A 20,375-nucleotide genomic window follows, 5' to 3' on the forward strand; every position below is an offset into this window, starting at 1 on the left:
TATTTTATAGAAATTATTTTATATAACCTTTTTCTTGAACTATACAGTAATCTGTTGACCTGTAGTATGTTTTCAGATGGTTAGGAGAACACCCAAATCTCCGAAAGTAAAAATATATCATGAATTTTACTTGAGCTTCCATCTACCTTAGCTATTACACAGCTCACAGTCCTTTGTTAATAATTCTAATATTCACAATTCTAGCTCTTAAAATCAAAAGTTTTACAGGATTCATTTGGCAGAAAGACCTGAGCCAAGCTTAAGTGAGGGTTTTTATAATCTTTATTAACCCCACTTAGTATAAAATTCAGGTATCTTATTAAAGAAATACTAATGTCTTTATGAGGTACTGCTTCACCAGCTAAGGAAGTAGTATTTAGTAAGTACGTGTACCAATTTAGCTTTCTAAAATATGGAAAAACTCTGAATTACATACCTCCCTTAAAGGGATTCTGGGCCTATATTTATGTTTTAGTAGTCTGATGTCTCCATTGTTATTAGCGGATGAAGGCAGCAACTAATTTTGGTGAAGACTCTATATCAGTATTAACTTGTTATATATGTGAAGAAAAGGAAAACCAAGCTATATCTGAACAAAAATTCCGTAGTTTTATATTTGATTCTATCTAGTGTGTGCATATGTGTATGTTGAGTGTATACATTAGTGTATACATACTTTTTTCTTTTAGATCTATGTTCGAACAGGTATCTACCATGGAGGAGAACCCTTATGTGACAATGTGAACACTCAAAGAGTACCTTGTTCCAATCCCAGGTAAGGAAGTATATAGATTTATATGTCCAAAGGTTATATTAGTGTTTAGCAGTGTGATCAGTAAAAGTAGTATATTTTTTTAGACCAGCCCGGGCAACAAAGCAAGACCCCATCTCTACAAAAAGTTTTTCTTAAAAATTAGCTAGGCACGTTGGCTCACGCCTGTAATCCCAGCACTTTGGGAGGCCGAGGCGGGTGGATCACAAGGTCAGGAGTTTGAGACCAGCCTGGCCAAGATGGTGAAACCCCATCTCTACTAAAAATAAAAAAAATTAGCTGGGCGTGGTGGCGGGTGCCTCTAATCCCAACTACTTGGGGAGACTGAGGCAGGAGAATCACTTGAACCTGGGAGGCTGAGGTTGCAGTGAGCTGAGATTGCGCCACTGCACTCCAGCCTGGGCAACAGAGTGAGACTCCGTCTCAAAAAAAAAAAAAAATTAGCTAGGCACAATGGCATGTGCCTGTAGTCCCAGCCATTAGGGAGGCTGAGACAGGAGAATTGCTTGAGCCTGGGAGTTCCAGAATGCAGTCAGCTATGATCATGCCACTGCATTCCAGCCTTAGTGAGACCTGATCTCAAAAAAAAAGTACATTTTACATCATTAGCTTTATACAAGCTAGGTATTAATAAATTACCGGAAATGTACATATAGACCAGCAAGACTTTCTGTCAAATAAGTATCAGTCACAGGATTATTTTATTGATTCTGTCTGAAGTTTTATCAGAATAGTTTCTGATTATCTCTTTTCATTGTATCAAAGAGAGAACAGAGTATGGTTACAATTTTATGCTAATGATTCCCCACATTAGATTAAAAACCTAGCATTTTATTCTTTTCCCGTCTCCATCATCATTCACATGAAGGAGAAGTAAGAGTTGGCAAGCAACTCCATAACCAAACTACCCTGAGGCAGTTTCCTTCAAATCACTCCCAAGAATAGATATTTATGGCATTCAAATAAAGGGTCTTTGGTAGCAAATTAATTTATTAGTGGGAGAGGGAGTTACGGGGAACATTTTAAATTATTACTGCCTGGATGTGATGAAGAAATAAAAAGTAGTATAATCCAATAGCTCACTATCCTGCATTTCTTTGCTTCTCTCTATACAATCATTTGGGAATAAGAGTACCCCTGAATGTAATAGCAGTAATATTTCAAGAGAACTCAAATTGTTATTGGACTTTATAATAAAATAACAATAGAGCTAACTAGTGACTCCTCCAGAAGTAAATCTCATAATGAATTTAGACTGAGTTCTAAGACATTCAAGAAAAAGTTCTGGTCTTGTTGCTAAAGATGGCCACCTTTTTAGAGCCTAGGTAGAGTTTAAAGAGATGGTAGCCTTGTCTGCCACAGGGAAGGAAGGTAGTTCCTCAGCCTACCTAAACCACTGTAGGTCAGAAAGCGTATCATTCAGGTCAGAAATGAGATTGTGACAACAAACAACTTCAGGATCTTTTTTTTTTTTTTTTTTTTTTTTTTTTTTTGAGTTGAAGTCTCACTCTGTGGCCCAGGCTGAAGTACAGTCAAGTTTAAGCAATTCTCCTGCTTCAGCCTCCCGAGTAGCTGGGACTACAGGTGCATGCCACTGCGCCCAGCTTATTTTTTGTATTTTCAGTAGAGAGGGGTTTCACCATGTTGGCCAGGCTGGTCTTGAACTTCTGACCTTAGGTGATCCCCCCACCTCGGCCTCCCGAAGTGCTGGGATTACAGGCCTGAGCCACCATACCCGGCCAGGATCTTTTTAAATTCTTGCTAAAACGAGTTTATATCCCACTCATACTGGTATGCCTCACACTGATTAGTGGGGTGCTTGTAGGAGGAAAAGAAAAACAACATTTGAGGAAATAATAGCCAGAATTTTTCCAAATTTGGTAAAAACTATAAACCCATCAATCCAAGGAGTTCAACAAGCCCCAAGCAAAGACCCCAAAATAATACTGGATAGAATTATCCTAGCTTGCTGTTTCAAGTACCAAAAGTTAAACTAGCTTTATAAAAGTAAAAGGCTGGGTGTGGTGGCTCATGCCTGTAATCCCAACACTTTGTGAGGCCAAGGCAGATGGATCATTTGAGTCCAGGAGTTTGAGACCACCCTGGGCCATATGGAAAAACACAGTCTCTACCAAAAATACAAAAATTAGCCTGGGATGGTGGTGTACGTACCTATAGTCCCAGCTACTCAGGAGGGTGAGGTGGGAGGATCACCTGAGCCCAGGGAGGTTGAGACTGCAGTGAGCCATGATCGTACTACTGCAGTCCAGTCTAGGGGGCAGAGTGAGACCCTGACTCAAAAAAAAAAAAAAAAAAGTAAAAGATAAATTTATTTAATAATATATGATTAAAATGTTGAAATTTTAGTAAAATAGCTATTTAGAAAGGACTGTATTTGCCTTTTCTTTAAGCATTGTGTAGTCTAAAAGGTGAAGTATTTATGGTAGTGTGAAAATTTAAGTAAATTTTTTAAACTTTTCTGTGCTTACAAAAACAAATCAGATAAATGAATATGAAGTTATTAAAAAGATAGAAAAGTAGATTTTAAAAAGTCTTACTATTTGTTTCAAATCTGCTTCCTTTATGCTAGATAAATTAGATGCTTTATGATATCTTCGTAAATGTTACAAGTATCTCCCCAAATCAGAGTCAATTTGGACTATATATACACACACAACCATTTTCTAGAAATAAAGAACTTAATTGAGCGTGTGTATATGTGTGTGTGTCTGTGTGTTGTGGGATGGATGGACTTCAGAAGAAAAGAGAAACATGCTTTATTTTGTTAGCATAGGGCTGAACAAGTAGATTCGTAGGACATAGCTCTCTTAGAGTATCGAACACTTCTTATTAATTTATGAGCACTTCTAAAGATTTAGGAATAATAAAAAGTCTGGTACATTAAAGTAATGTATCTTTAATTTTTTTTTTTTTTTTTTTTTTTGGAGATAGAGTCTTGCTCTATCGCCCAGGCTGGAGTGCATGGCACAAACTCGACTCACTGCAACCTCTGCCTCAGCCTCCTGAGTAGCTGGAATTACAGGCGCCCACCACCACACCCAGCTAATCTTGGCATTTTTAGTAGAGATGGGGTTTTGCCATGTTGGCCAGATTGGGTTCGAACTCCTGACCTCGGGTGATCCGTCCGCCTCGGCCTCCCAAAGTGCTGGGATTACAGGTGTGAGCCACCACGCCCAGCCTAATTTTTTTTAAATCATTGTAGACTTAAGTCCCATAACATTTTTCTCTATGTATTTCTACAATTATATTTGTTACTGGGCATGGTAGTATGTGCCTGAAATCCCAGCTACTCAAGAGGCTAAGGGAGGCTGAGGCAAGAGGATCACTTGAGCCCAGGAGTTCAAAGCTATAATGCACTTTGGTCATGCCCGTGAATAGCCACTGCACTTCAGCCTGGGCACATGGCAACACCCTATCTCTAAATAATAATAATAATAGTAATATTTGTTATTTCTTTTACCTTTATAATTCTTGCCAAATTACCCCATTTTAAATGTGTCTTCTTTCTATAAATAGACCATATTTTTAAAAATCTTTTTCCATACTTGAGCGAAAATACTAGAATAAATGGAACTTATTTTACTGATGAAGTTTATTACTTAGTTTGGCTAATTAAAAATAGAATTTTTATACTATTTTATTGTTGATTAAGAATTATTTTATTTATAATCAAGATTAGACCAGAATGATAAAGAAGACATTTGAAAAGTTTTTAAAGTTACTATCTAACATATGAGCTTCTATCATGGGCCAATTGCCATTCTAATTCCTTTGCTTGTGTTATCTCATTTAATTTTATGAGATAGTTATCAACCTTATGAGGGTAGGTACTATTATTAGTCCCATTTCATAGAGGAGGCAAAAGACAAAGCAAGGGTCACACACTTAGTGAAAAAGGGGAAATAAGATTCTACTCCAGTCTGATTTCTGAGCCCATACTCTATCCATTGTTATACTGTTTTTTAAAAATACAAAACTGTTTATTGTATGTGGTTCTTTACAAATATGCTCACCAAAGACAGACATAATTTCACATGTAGCACCCAGTAAATTGAGGGAATTTATCATTAAAATTCAAATAATTTTTTATCTTGTTCACTTTTTGTAGCAGTGTTTTATTCTTCCCTTATGAATGTGAAGTTTTATTACCTTTTATAAAATAAATATTCTTCAATTCAAATACTTTATGTATCCACCATTTTATTTACCTACTGATTTATTTAGTGGATTCCTTTGGATAAAACTATATTATGTATAAAAGTAACCAAATATAATCATAATAGGAAATCTCATTTTACCTTGTTTAGTTTTCCTTTTCTGTTGACTTTTATGAGCAAAATTATATATATAAATATAGAGAAATAATATATATTTATCATTTATAATATATATTATAAATATATATTTACAATATATAATATAAATATATATTATAAATATATATTTACAATATATAATATAAATATATATTATAAATATAAACAAGTTTTTTAGTGACGTATGTAGCACACATGCATAAAAGTATACAAATCATAATTGTATAGTTCAGTCACAAAGTAAATACCCATGTCTTCTGCTTTTAACAAATGCACACATTTCTGTGGTTTTATTCCTACAATTGGAGCTGGGTCACAGGGAATACATATGCCCACTTTTATTAGATTATGCTTTCCAAATTGGTTGTAACAAATTATACCCCAATACTCTTAGTGTATGAGATTTCCTATTACTTCATAACCTTACCACCCCTTGGCATCATCAGTCTTTATAGTTTAGCCATTCTTATGTATAGTGATATCTCCATGAGATTTTAATTTTCATTTTCTGTATGACTAATAATGACTCCCTTTTCATGTTTATTAACTATTTGAATATGATCTTATAAAGTACCTTTTCCAATCAATCTCTTGCCTGTTTTTCGTTTGGTTGATCTTTTTCTTGGTGATTTGTAGGAGTCATTTATATACTTTGATGAAGACTTTTTTCGATATATTATTTTTTCTTTAAAATTTTACATAGGTGGAATGAATGGCTGAATTATGATATATACATTCCTGATCTTCCTCGTGCTGCTCGACTTTGCCTTTCCATTTGTTCTGTTAAAGGCCGAAAGGGTGCTAAAGAGGTAAAGTATTTCAGAAGGAACAATTATGTTTACCTTTAAAAACTCCTGATTGTACCGCTGATTGAATTTTTTCACAAAATGGATGTTATTTTATATTTAAGAAAATAATAAATCAAACCTATTTTTAAATTTTTAATAAATGTATCATAGAAGAATACCTTGGGAGAGCTTCAGGAATTTATGATGAATATATTTTGAGTTCTTATTGATACCATTTTTAAAAATGCAAAGTGACTATATAACAGGCATTGCATGCAAATACTTCATGCTTGCTTTGGTTCGTATTTTCTATTTATAATTAAAATACATGTAATTTCAAATGGGGAAAAAGGAAAGAATGGCTTAAACTTTGAAAAATCAATTTTTTTTTTTTTAGATATTATATTCCCATTATTATAGAGATGATTGTTGAATTTTCCTTTCTGCGGAAGAAGAGTGTTTTGAAATGTGTTTTATAATTTAGACTAGTGAATATTTTTCTTTGTTTTTTAAGGAACACTGTCCATTGGCATGGGGAAATATAAACTTGTTTGATTACACAGACACTCTAGTATCTGGAAAAATGGCTTTGAATCTTTGGCCAGTACCTCATGGATTAGAAGATTTGCTGAACCCTATTGGTGTTACTGGATCAAATCCAAATAAAGTAAGGTTTTTATTGTCATAAATTAGATATTTTTTATGGCAGTCAAACCTTCTCTCTTTTGTGTATATAATAGCTTTTCTTCCATCTCTTAGGAAACTCCATGCTTAGAGTTGGAGTTTGACTGGTTCAGCAGTGTGGTAAAGTTCCCAGATATGTCAGTGATTGAAGAGCATGCCAATTGGTCTGTATCCCGAGAAGCAGGATTTAGCTATTCCCACGCAGGACTGGTAAGGCAAATCACTGAGTTTATTAAGTATCAGTCATAATCTGTGGATTTAGGTAGATAATTTCTCTATGGGAAAGGATCCATATATTTTACTGGCATAGATACTATGAGCTCTAGGCAATATTGCAATAGAATTAAGTTCTCTATATGCTAATATTTTTACTGCACCTCTGCTTTTTTAAAGCCCTAGCTTGCCTTCATTCATTTAACAAATATTTATTGAATGCCGACTATGTGTAAAGCACTGGGAAAGGCACTAGGTAATAAAGTCATGAACTAAACAGACCTTCATTGAGTATGCACTCTAATTGTGACAATAGACATTAAGCAGATAAAAGCAGAAATATAAGATTACAGTTGACCCTTGAACAACATGGATACTACACTGGTCTACTTATATGTGGATTTTTTTCAATAAATATATTGGAAAAATTTTTGGAGATTTGTGACAATTTGAAAAAAACTTGGAGACAAACTACATAGCCTAGAAGTATCAAAAAAATTGAAGTTAGGTATGTCATGAATCCATAAAATATATATAGATACAGGTCTATTTTATCATTTACGACCATAAAATATACACAAATCTATTATAAAAAGTTAAAATTTATCAAAACATACACACACAAATACAGACCATCATGGTACCACTCATAGTCAAAAGAAATGCAAGCATATATAAAGATTCAGTATTAAATTGTATCTGCATAAAATTAACTGTAGTACATACTGTACTACTGTAATGATTTCATAGCCACCTCCTGTTGCTATTGTAGTAAGCTCAAGCATTGCATATATCCACTTAAAATGCTATGTAGGCTGGGCACAGTGGCTCACGCCTGTAATCCCAGCACTTTGGGAGGCTGAAGTGGGTGAACCACCTGAGGTCAGAGTTCAAAACCAGCCTGGCCAACATGGTGAAATCCTGTCTCTACTAAAAATACAAAAAGTTGTGTGTGGTGGCATGTGCCTGTAATCCCAGCTACTCAGGAGGCTAAGTTAGGAGAATTGCTTGAACCCGGGAGGCAGAGGTTGCAGTGAGCCGAGATCACGCCATTGCACTCCAGCCTGGGTGACAGAGCAAGACACCATCTCAAAAAACAAAACAAAACACTATGTAATGCTGATCATCTCTACATGAGCACTTCATCACTTCAGTAAATTGTTTATTGCAGTAAAAAGTGAACTCTCACAGTTCTTGCATATTTTTCATCATGTTTAGTGCAATACCGTGAACCCTGAATAACACTATGAGGCCTGTAAGGAGTGCCTCTAGTGATGCTGGAGGTATTCTCAAGAAGCAGAGAAAAGTCATGGCATTACAAGCAAAAGTTGAATTGCTTGATGTGTACCATATATTGAGGTCTGCAGCTGCAGTTGCCCTTATTTCAGACAGACAACTAATCTTATAAACAGACAACATAAACTTTTGTTTGTTTGTTTTTGTTTTTTTGAGACAAGAGTTTTGCTCTTGTTGCTCAGGCTAGAGTGCAATGGCGCGATCTTGGCTCACTGCAACTTCCGCCTCCTGGGTTCAAGCGATTCTCCTGCCTCAGCCTTCCGAGTAGCTGGGATTACAGGCATGCACCACCATGCCCGGCTAATTTTTGTATTTTTAGTAGAGATGGGGTGTCTCCGTGTTGGTCAGGCTGGTCTTGAACTCCTGACCTCACGTGATCCGCCCACCTTGGCCTCCCAAAGTGCTGGGATTACAGCCGTGAGCCACCACACCTGGCCAGACTTTTTTTTAATAAGAGATGGGGTAGGTGGCTCACGCCTGTAATCCTAGCATTTTGGGAGGCCGAGGCGGGTGGATCATGAAGTCAGGAGTTCAAGACCAGCCTGGCCAGTATGGTGAAACCCCGTCTCTACTAAAAATATGAAAATTAGCCAGGCGTTGTGGCACATGCCTGTTAGCTACTCGGGAGGCTGAGGCAGGAGAATTGCTTGAACCTGGGAGACGGAGGTTGCAGTGAGCTGAGATTGCGCCACTGCACTCCAGCCTGGGCAACAGAGTGAGACTCCGTCTCAAAAAACAAAAAACCAGAGAGAGAGAGATGGGGGTCTCACTGTGTTGCCTGGGCTGGTCTCGAACTCTTAAGCTCAAGTGATCCTCCCTCCCCTACCTCCCAAAGTGCTAGGATTACAGGTGTGAGCCATCATGCCCGCCCAAAAGACAAAATAAATGTACAGTATCAATAAATGCAGTACAGTACTATAAATGAATTTTCTCTTCCTTGTGATTTTCTTAATAACATTTTATTTTCACTGTCTCACTCTATTCTAAGAATATAGTGTATAGTACATATACCAAATAAGTGTTAATCAACTTTATATTTCTGTTAAGACTTCCAGTCTACAGTAGGCATTTGTAGTTAAGTTTTTGGGGAGTCAAAATTTATACATGGATTTTCAATTGTACAGGAGATTAGTGCCCTATCCCCATATTGTCCAAGGGTCAGCTGTATAAATCACATTAAGTGCCAGGAAGGAAAAAACAATAGTGAGCTAAGAATAACTAACTGAGGATTTGTGGGGAAAAGGCAAATATATATATATATATATATTGGGTTCAGGAAAGACCTCTCTGAGATAGTAACCTTGAAGTTGAGACTGAAGTACAGCTAATACCTCTGAGGTATTGTGAGTTTGATTCTGGACCACTGCACTAAAGCAAAAATCACAATACAGTCACAAATGTTTTGGTTTCCCAGTGCATATAAAAGCTCTGTTCACATTATACTGTCATCTGTAAAGTGTGTAATAGTCTGTCATCTGTAAAGTGTGTGATAGCCTTATGTCTAACACAACCATGTACATACTTTGAAAATATTGCTAAAAAATGCTGATGATCATCCAAGCCTTCAGCAAGTTGTGATCTTTTTGCTGGTGGAGGGTCTTGCCTCAGTGTTGATGGCTGCTGACTTATCAAGCTGGTGGTTGCTGAAGTAATGTTAGCATGGCTACAGCAGTTTAAGATGACAATGAAGTTTGCCACATTGATTGACCCTTCCTTTTGTGAAAGATTTATCTGCAGCATGTGATGCTATTTGATAGCATTTTGCCCACAATAGAACTTCTTTCAGATTTGGAGTCAGTCCTCTCAAAACCTGACGTTACAGTTAACCAGCTGCATTAGCCCCTAACAAGAGGGTCAGCCCGAAGCTTTGAAGCCAGGCATTAACTTCTCTTCTCTAGCTGTGAAAGTCCTGGATGGCATCTTCTTCCATTATAAGACTGTTTTGTTTACATTGAAAATCTGTTGCTTAGTGTAGCCACCTTCATCAGTTATCTTGGCTAGATCTTCTGGATAACTTGCAGCAGCTTCTCCATCAACACTTGCTGCTTCACAGTTTCTTTGTTAAACCTCTTAAACCAACCTCGGCTAGCCTCAGACTTTTCCTCTGAAGCGTCTTCGTCTCTCTCAATATTCATAGAATTGAAAAGAGTTATGGCCTTGCTCTGGATTAGGCTTTGACTTAAGGGAAAGTTATGGCTGGTTTTATCTTCTATCTAGACCACTAAAACTTTCTCCATTTCATCATTGACGCTGTTTTGTTTTCTTATACTTCATTCACTGAAGTAGCACTTTTAGTTTTCTTCAGGAACTTTTCCTTTGCATTCACAACTTGGCTGTTTGGCACCAGAGGCCTAGCCTTTGGCCTGTATGGCTTTTGACATGCATTTCTCACTAAACTTAATCATTTCTAGCTTTTGATGTGAAGCAAGAGACATGGCACTCTTCCTGTCACTTGAACACTTAGAGGCCATTGTAGGGTTATTAATTGGCCTAATTTCAATATTGTTGTGTCTCAGGGAATAGGGAGTCCTGAGAGGAGGGAGAAAGATGAACAAAGGTTGGTTGGTGAAGAAGTTGGAACATACAACACTTATCAAATAAGTTCACCATCTTAATTGGCTCATGGCACCCCCAACTGCATCAGAGTAACATCAAAGATCACTGATCTTTGATCACAGATCATCATAATGTATAATAATAATGAAAAGTTTGAAATATTATAAGAATTACCAAAATGTGACACAGAGACAAAAAATGAGCACATGAATTTGGAAAAATAGTGCCAGGAGACTTCCTTTACGTAGGGATACCACCACAAACCTTCAGTTTGTTGGAAATGCAGTATCTGTGAGGTATGATAAAGCAAAGCACAATAATACAGGGTACGCCTGCATAAATATATTGTTAGTTGAGCTTAGAAGCAGGGAAAATAGCAGATCTTCACCACATTAACCCAGGTTCCCCAGGAAATAGTGTATATAAGATGGAATTTAAATATTGATCTAGTTCTCTAATCTTGGCCATAGCTTTCGAACCACAGTATGACTAGGTTCAAGAACCATTAACTCTCCCTGATTTCTCAAGGGCAAAGGTGTCAATGCCAAGAGAAGATGTTTGTGTTCATTGGTGTTTCCAAAGGTATTACTTTTTCTTTGGCCTTGTTGGCTATAGATAAACCAGCCAATGAATTTTGGGCCAAGAAGTCCAAAACATGCCTATCCCATTAACAGTAACAGCAGCACCAAGAGGCAGCCTGGTATATTGCACTTAGGAAATTTATTGATTCATAGCTGTGTTCTCAGTAAGGTGTTCACCACTACTTTTTGGAAAACGAATTATCTTTTCTGCATATATATTTTTCTGCATTTAAAAGATACAAGTCTCTTTTTTGAGCAGTTCTCTTTGTAAGGATTGATATTTGATGACTGTATTCTTTCTTAAAAGAACTTTTATTCCAAAGAAAAATTTGCTTATTTCATAGTAGAATAAAACTTCTATTTTTCAGTTATAATTTGTATCTATTGGAAACTTTTGTAAATCTAAGATAAGACATGGGATCTTAGTTTTTCTGTATCTTAAATATTTTACTATTTCATCATCCTGGAAATTATTTTATCCATATTGATTATTTCCAACTATACTAAAAAAGACTAAAATAATATGAAAATATAAAAGAAGGATAGAATAGCCTAGAAGGATAATAAAATAGTGAAGTAAATCATCACGTTACATCATCCTTCAGTTTTCTTATTGCATTGCCCAGTGTCTTGCATCATCTTTCCAGAAGTATAGAAGAAGTCTGCAGACACTGTCTTTATAATTTTTTTGTTTGGTTGGTTGGTTTCTTTCAGGCTTTCATTGGACACTTAAGAATTCAGAATTTTTCACTTTTCACCCAGAATGATGACAGATGAAAACTGACCAAGGAAGATATTTCACAAGCATTAGACAAATCATAATATGAATGCAGATAGATAGTAGCAGCCTAGAGCAGAGTTTCCCAACCTCAGCACTGTTGACATTTTGCGCCAAATAATTCTTTGTTGTAGGAGCCATCCTGTGTGTGCAATCCAGGATGTTTAGCATCCCTGTCCTCCACCCTACTGCAGGCCCGTAGTGCCATCCTGCTAAGTTATGGCCATCAAAAATGTCTCCAGACATTAGCCAAGGTTCCTGGGAGGTCAGGGGGATGCAAAATCACCCTAGTTGAGAACCACTACTCTAAACTCTAATCATAGTGAAGTTGATTATATAAATGAAATGTCAGATGACAATACCTAAACTGTCTCTCAGTTATCTTAAGTCTTCTCAAACTCAAGATAATGATGAGTAAAGAATATATTTCTAACAACAAAAAGGAAATTTGATAGTATTTCTAAAGACAAAAAGGAAATTTGTATTCACGTTCAGTTAGTCATTCCACCAGAATGACTTCATCACACAGTATTTTGTGACAAGAACCTGAACAGCCTGATGTTTTACAATATTCTTTTCATCTTTTATTATATGCACCAAAATTTTCTTTTTTAAATTTTCTTGAATCTCTAAATCTGCTTTAAAAATTTACCTGATACACTTTTTAAATGGACAAATGCCGAAGGTAGCTGTGTATACAAATGTGAGTAGAAGGAAAAAGATGATGTAGAAATAAAATAACTCCTTGGGTTGATCATTCTGATTGGCATTTATAGAGTAGAAATGTTTTACAATTACAGAGGAAAAAAGATGGCCTTTCCTTCAACAGTTATGAGCCGTCAGAGTTTTCAAAAATACTGCATTTTGACAATGTAGTTTCTAGTTTGACAATGATATATTTATCTTGAAAACCAGGAAAATGTAGATAAGAATTCGGTTTTATAATATTTAAATTCTTATTAAAATGTCTAATAAAATTGTTTTCCCCATCACTTTATTCTTCTGTAAGTTATTTTACATTTAAAATGTAAACAAATAAAAATAAGTAAATAAACAGTAGCAACTTCTTTTCCTGGTAAATTGAGGATTGAGTATGTATTATCTCTTTCCTGGACTATTGTAATAACCTCTCCCTCCTTCCACAGAGAAGCCATAATAACCTTTATGGAATACAAATCAAATCATGGTATTCATTCTTTAAATAGCTATCAATAAAATAAAATCCCAACTTTATACCCTGGCCTGCAAATTTTACGTGGTCTGAATTCAGCTTACGTTTCTTCTTTCCCTTGTCTATTGCCCATCAGGCTCAGTGGCTTTCTTCCCTCACACCAAACTAGTTATTTCCGGAGTGGGAGGAAGGCTTGCAGTGTTTTCTCCATCTGCAATAGTCTTTCCCTAATCTTAGTGTGGATAAAGATTCCTTCTTGTTACTTGAATCACAAATACTATGTTCTCAGTCATTCTCTGTTACATCATCCAGAGTACATATCAATTTTCCAATATTTTTATTTATTTGATTTCCCACTATAACCGAGGCTCTGTTAGTGCAGGGTCTTTTACTATTTTGTAATCCCAACAGCAAGAACAAAACAAGGTACATAGTACATATTTAATAAATACTTGTTGAACAAATATGTGCCAGTCATATTTCTTCATGCTGCTGAATAAGTTAACAGCATATAAACACATACAAACCAAGTGGCATGGATGTCTGCTTTCATTTTTAGCCATTTAGAAATATACGTAACCCATCCTAAAGGGTTTATATTTCTTTTGCATAATACATTATAGGTACTCATTATTCATTACACAGTAAATATATCTATATTTGCAGGGAATATACATTGCTTGGAATTATATGAAAAAAATTATTTTTAGTTTTCTAATATTCAGGATACAGTGTTTAAATGGGGGTGTTTCTTCATTCTTTTTTTCTTACTGATTTTTACTTTTTAAATTTGAAAGCCCTGCAGTGATCATAAGGATCTGTTCAGGCAAAGAACATGAAAGAGTTTACATTTTTATTATTTTAGTGTTTCTTATTCTCTTATATCAAAAACATTCACAGATAAGTTAACAAGATCCTCATCAGGAGGAAAAGTAAATTGTTCACTACCATCCTCTAGTATCCTAATCTGGTCTTGTTGTTGGCTAACTTCAGCAGTTACTCTTCTGTGATTGGTGTAACATTAACCAAATAAATTACTGGATTTGTTCCACAAATATTATGTCTTAGATTGGTTCTTTCCTGTCTCTGAAAGTAAAGTCTTGCAATGAGAATAAATTATTTTACAATAGTCACTTAGCAGTGTAAAGTTTATGAAAATTTATTTGCTTTTTTTGTAAATCATCTGTGAATCCAAAGGGGAAAAATATGACAAAGAAAGCTATATAAGATATTATTTTATTTTACAGAGTAACAGACTAGCTAGAGACAATGAATTAAGGGAAAATGACAAAGAACAGCTCAAAGCAATTTCTACACGAGATCCTCTCTCTGAAATCACTGAGCAGGAGAAAGATTTTCTATGGAGCCACAGGTAAGTGCTAAAATGGAGATTCTCTGTTTCTTTTTCTTTATTGCAGAAAAAATAACTGAGTTTGGCTGATCTTGGCATATTTTTACCATACCTATTAGAATAAATAAAGCAGAATTTACATGATTTTTAAACTATAAACATTGGCTTTTTAAAAACAATGGCTGTAAATTGGTATTTGTAGAAAATCATACTACATTGGTAGTTGGCACATTAAATGCTTTTTCTTACTCTGAATTCCTGATACGACTTCCTTTAGGATTGTTTAAAATATTCTAGTAGTTTTAGGTCAATTTAGATGTGATTTAGTTGGTCTTGATATGATAATTTTTAGGAGTTCCCTTTCATTTTTCTTTTTTCTTACGTTTCTTCAAATAGTATAATGCCTTATTTTCATTTATGAAGAAATTACCCTGCTGTTGATGATACTGGTATATTTAAATAAACCAGTTGCAGTGCATTTCTGCAGAAAGTCCATTAAGACATAAATTTTGTCCAGTAACCACAGTAGAAGTGGTGACTCTATGATTCATTCATGTTGCGTAAGTAGGTGAAAAATATGAGCTATATGAAGAGTGGTATAACGTATATTCATAATTTTTCTTAACTGTTAACTAAATTTAAGTACTTATAATCCATTTGCATTTTCCTTTTGTGTTCTTTGCCATTATAACTGTGCCTAAGTATATATGTAAATATATTTCCAACTATAGTGTTAAACACTGATGTCTTTTGAATTTTAAAAAGGCTAGTAATGTAAGAAGTTTGGGACTGCTTAAAGATTGCATATGGAGAAGTTAGACATGTAAACCTTTTGAACAGCATGCAAGAATGTTTATTTTTATTTTGTTTCTCCCACACAGACACTATTGTGTAACTATCCCCGAAATTCTACCCAAATTGCTTCTGTCTGTTAAATGGAATTCTAGAGATGAAGTAGCCCAGGTAAATGTATGTTTGAGATTACTAGATAACTGTTGCACAAATTGGTAGGTCACTTAAATTGTTTTCTCTCAGAAAGTCTGCGTAAATAAATGAAATAGGCTAATAATAGTAATATAATGTAGAAAAAATACCCTTAACATTATTTCCACAGATAAAACTAATTAGAACTGTAAATTCTTTTTTTTTTTTTTTTTTTTTTTGAGACAGAGTCTCGCCCTGTCACATCACCCAGGCTGGGGTGCAGTGGCGCAATCTCGGCTCACTGCAAGCTCCGCCTCCCGGGTTCACGCCATTCTCCTGCCTCAGCCTCCCTGAGTAGCTGGGACTACAGGCGCCCGCCACTACGCCCGGCTAATTTTTTTGTATTTTTAGTAGAGACAGGGTTTCACCGTGGTCTCGATCTCCTGACCTCGTGATCCGCCCGCCTCGGCCTCCCAAAGTGCTGGGATTACAAGTGTGAGCCACCGCGCCCGGCCGAACTGTAAATTCTAAGGAGATTATTTATCTAAACTAATTTTAAAATCAGAAGTCAAGGCAGTGTTTTAGATGGCTCATTCACAACTATCTTTCCCCTTTAAATATGATTTATTGTCTTTCTCATACACAGATGTATTGCTTGGTAAAAGATTGGCCTCCAATCAAACCTGAACAGGCTATGGAACTTCTGGACTGTAATTACCCAGATCCTATGGTTCGAGGTTTTGCTGTTCGGTGCTTGGAAAAATACTTAACAGATGACAAACTTTCTCAGTATTTAATTCAGCTAGTACAGGTAAAATCATGTAAAATAATAAATAATGTTTAATTACAATAATAATTTATTCTAGATCCATACAACTTCCTTTTAAAAAACCTACTGCGCTAACTAGTTTTATGCTTTAAAAAAAAAAAAAAAATTTATTACCAGTAATATCCACTTTCTTTCTGAAAAAATTTTCTTTAGATCGGCCATGCAGAAACTGACCCTGATTTGTTGTTTTTGAATCACCTAGGTCCTAAAATATGAACAATATTTGGATAACTTGCTTGTGAGATTTTTACTGAAGAAAGCATTGACTAATCAAAGGATTGGGCACTTTTTCTTTTGGCATTTAAAGTAAGTCTAATTATTTTCCCATTAAATTCTTAAGGTACATATTACTTGCTTTCTTAATAGATTTATAAATATATATTACTTATATACTTTTGTTTATGTTTGGCTGGAAGAGTTTTCCATACTAAAAGTATTTTGTACCAGTGATGAGCTTCTCAACTTTTTCTCTTTGAAATTTAAAAAGTAATAAATTCAAAACTAAATTTTAGTTATGAATGAGAGCTGAAATATTTTTAAAGATTTTTGTTCTACTTAAGTAAAATTTTCTGGGTCCAGATGAGTATTGCTGTAGGTTTCACTGTGTATATGGATTAAAATACCCCCCAAAAAAGAAAAAAAATGTTTTACCTTGAAATTCAGAACAATAATGTCAAACTCCCATGGTTCTTACTGAAAAACAAGCTAATTAAGAATAAAAAATGTTTTGTAGAATGTGATATATCTAGTACTCAAAAGTTACAGGTCATAAACCATATAATTTTTCATAAATTTAGAAACAGATTTATATCTATTATGATATTTTAAGTGTTAAAATTTAAAAATGGAACCCAGAAGTTAAGTTGAAAACAAGAAGTGGAGGCGTGTGTCAGAAGAGTTAAATAGCATTCACTGAGCGCTTTGTTCCCTCCCTCTTCATTTGATTATTTTTGCGCTAAATTTCCTTTTTTCATGTTTTTATATCTTGTACTGAGATTAGTCAATGAAAACTAGTTGAAATAAACCTAAAAACTAGATGTTTATTTAATCACATTCAGGAACTACCTGAAACTCATGATGGTTTTGCTTCTAAATTATAGGTTTTGAATAATTTTATTATTAGTATGATTGTAACATTTATTGGATTTCAAAAATGAGTGTTTAAATTGTTTAGCAAAGATTATTTGTATACTCATTTAAGACTATATATATATTTTTTTAATTTTGCATGATTCTTTTAGATCTGAGATGCACAATAAAACAGTTAGCCAGAGGTTTGGCCTGCTTTTGGAGTCCTATTGTCGTGCATGTGGGATGTATTTGAAGCACCTGAATAGGCAAGTCGAGGCAATGGAGAAGCTCATTAACTTAACTGACATTCTCAAACAGGAGAAGAAGGATGAAACACAAAAGGTGTGTGACTCTAGTTTGTGTTTGAGACTCTATTCACTGCAGTGGGGCAGAGTTGTTTAGAAGCCCAGTGTATATACAGATCATGGTCCTTGGAATCAAGCAGATTAGGATTTGGAACCAAGTTCCACTGCCTCTTAGCTGTGTAGTGTTAGACATGTTATGCAGACTCTCAAGACTCATTTTCTTTGTCTGTAAAATGGGAATAATACCTGCTTCATAAGGCCATTGTGAGAATTAAATTACATGAGATATGCAAAGAACCTATCACAATCCTTGGAACATAGAAGGTGCCCAGTAAATGTTAGATCCCTTTACTTTCCCTTCCTTTCTCTTATTCAGTTCCCTAAGTATTTACAGTGGTTATTTCCTTATTCTGTTATTTATTGTCTCTCAGTAATGACCCTGAAAATGAGTGGAAAGAAGTTAGTTTTTACATTTCCAAGTTTAAAATGGATTTCGAGTCACTCAGTAAATATATCACACACTCTAGTCATCTGCTCTCTAGCTTAGTATAACTAAGAGTAGGAAATACAATGCAAACTTTTTTTTTTTTTTTTTTTTTTTTTGAGACAGGGTCTGGCTCTTTTGCCCAGCCTGGAATGCAGTGGTGCAATTTCGGCTCACTGCAGCCTTGACCTCCTGGGTTCAAGCCATCCTCCCACCTCAGCCTCCTGAGTAGCTGGGACTATAGGAGCATGCCACCACTCCCAGCTAATTTTTGTATTTTTAGTAGAGACAGTGTTTCGCCTTGTTGCCTAGGCTGGTCTCCAATTCTTGGGCTCAAGCAGTTTGCCCACCTCAGCCTCCCAAAGTGCTGGAATTACAGGCATGAGCCACTGTGCCTAGCCCAAAGTAAACTTTTTTATGACCTTTTCCTACACCCTATTCTTTATTCAGTCCAATCCACCACATCCTAAATTCACCACCTCTTACACTTAAAAGGAAGCTCATTCCTCACCTCTAGTAAAATGAAAAAAAAAAAAAAAATCGTATATTAGTGAGTCCCCAAAGGACAGAGAATGTAAGTTAGCAGTACTGAATGAATTTTTCCAACATCTTCATTACAAGTACTTGAAGGAAAGAAAAATTTAAAAGAAAGTTATTGTATTAATGTAAATGTCATACAGTGTGAGTTGATTTTATTGAAGTGTGATATATAAATTCAAATATAGGATGTTAGGAAATAATTGTACTCTTTCTGATACTGGAATTTATGGGCAAGAAGGGACTAGATTGCCCTGGAAGAACAAAATTTATTGTATTTATATATTGTAACCGAGCTGAGAAAAAAGAAACTAAATTTTAGATACATTTGTAAATACAGATGTTCCTCAACTTATAATAGGGTTATATCCTGATAAACACATCATAAGTTGAAAATATCTTACAGGCAAAAGTGGGCATTTTGTAGATGTGATGGGATGCGAAAACACAAAACACAGTATCCAAAAAATGCTGGCCACACAGTACACTGTAGAGTATTGGTCATTTACCCTCGTGACTGCATGGCTGACTGGGAGCTGCGGCTCACTGCTGCTACCCAGCATTTCAAGAAAATACTGTGTTGCATATCACTAGCCCAGGAAGAGATAAAAGTTTAAAATTTGACGTATAGGTTCTACTGAATGCATGTAGGAAGAGATAAAAGTTCAAAATTTGACGTATAATTTCTGAACGCATGTTGCTTTCACACCATCACAAAGTTGAAAAATCGTAAGTCAAAACCATTGTAAGTTGGAGACCATCTGTATAGGCATTTCTTCTAAGCTGGAGTTTTTATATCACAAATTGGTTATGATACAGTGGATTAATTAGGAACATGAAATTCATTACTCAGATCATTATTGGCTTAAATGAGATTTTGATAGGGAACTAAGATTGCAGTCACAGAAACAAGCAGTTACTTTGAGTGGCTTTGTGTTTTGTCATAACAATGAGTGATAAAATACATGAAGCACTGTGCTAACATTAGAGTTGTCAGTGATAGAAATGCCTTTACATGAACAAGAGCTATCTAGTCAGTGATGACCAGATTTTCTAACTATTCATTTATATATAACAAGAAGAAAAAAACACTTTATTTAAATTCCAGCATAAAAATTAATTTATTATTAATTCCTGGATCCTAACCACTTTTTCCCCCTACTCACATTTTATATTTTCAATAGTTGAAGGTTTCCTAAAATAAAATCCCAGCTATTTGCATGATAACTCAGCAGTCTGGGCTCTGATTCGAATTGATTAAAAAGGGATATTGTTTTGTAGCCACATACTAAAACCTGAATATAGTATGAGACTCCATGTAACAAATGTTTTTACAAGTCCTTTTCCCAACAATTTCTTTTAGCCTCACTAGACCACTTTTACCCAACAAAGAGAGTATAAATGCTGTGTTTTCTTAAAAGCCTAAAAGTAAGGTTATTAAGCTAATATAACATGGTATCCTTAGTTTTTCCTCTAGAACACAGATCAGCAAATTTTCTTAAAGGGCCAGATAGTAACTGTTTTAGACTTTGCAGGCCCATGTGGTCTCTGTCTTAACTATTCAACTCTGCTATTCTCATAAAAGCAGCCAATATGTAATGAATGGGTGTAGCTATATTCTAATACAACTTGATTTACAAAAACTGGCAGCTGACCTGCCGGTTGACTAGCCGTGCTCTACAGCCAAGAGCATTGCCA

General features: G+C 35.3%; 1 protein-coding gene across 3 annotated transcripts in view; it reads left to right on the plus strand.

The window, feature by feature from the left end:
* PIK3CA (phosphatidylinositol-4,5-bisphosphate 3-kinase catalytic subunit alpha) overlaps nt 1-20,375 on the plus strand; it is a 95,894-nt gene that overhangs the window by 59,352 nt on the left and 16,167 nt on the right. For all 3 annotated transcript variants that reach the window (XM_063621743.1, XM_063621745.1, XM_063621744.1), the window contains 9 exons: nt 690-775; nt 5,813-5,918; nt 6,412-6,564; nt 6,657-6,791; nt 14,424-14,548; nt 15,409-15,490; nt 16,098-16,262; nt 16,483-16,586; nt 17,522-17,693. In XM_063621743.1, coding sequence (XP_063477813.1) covers nt 690-775; nt 5,813-5,918; nt 6,412-6,564; nt 6,657-6,791; nt 14,424-14,548; nt 15,409-15,490; nt 16,098-16,262; nt 16,483-16,586; nt 17,522-17,693 — 1,128 coding nt within the window. The remainder of the gene's footprint in view (nt 1-689; nt 776-5,812; nt 5,919-6,411; nt 6,565-6,656; nt 6,792-14,423; nt 14,549-15,408; nt 15,491-16,097; nt 16,263-16,482; nt 16,587-17,521; nt 17,694-20,375) is intronic.

The sequence above is a fragment of the Symphalangus syndactylus genome, chromosome 17, assembly GCF_028878055.3.
Source record: "Symphalangus syndactylus isolate Jambi chromosome 17, NHGRI_mSymSyn1-v2.1_pri, whole genome shotgun sequence".
NCBI classification, from domain to species: domain Eukaryota; kingdom Metazoa; phylum Chordata; class Mammalia; order Primates; family Hylobatidae; genus Symphalangus; species Symphalangus syndactylus.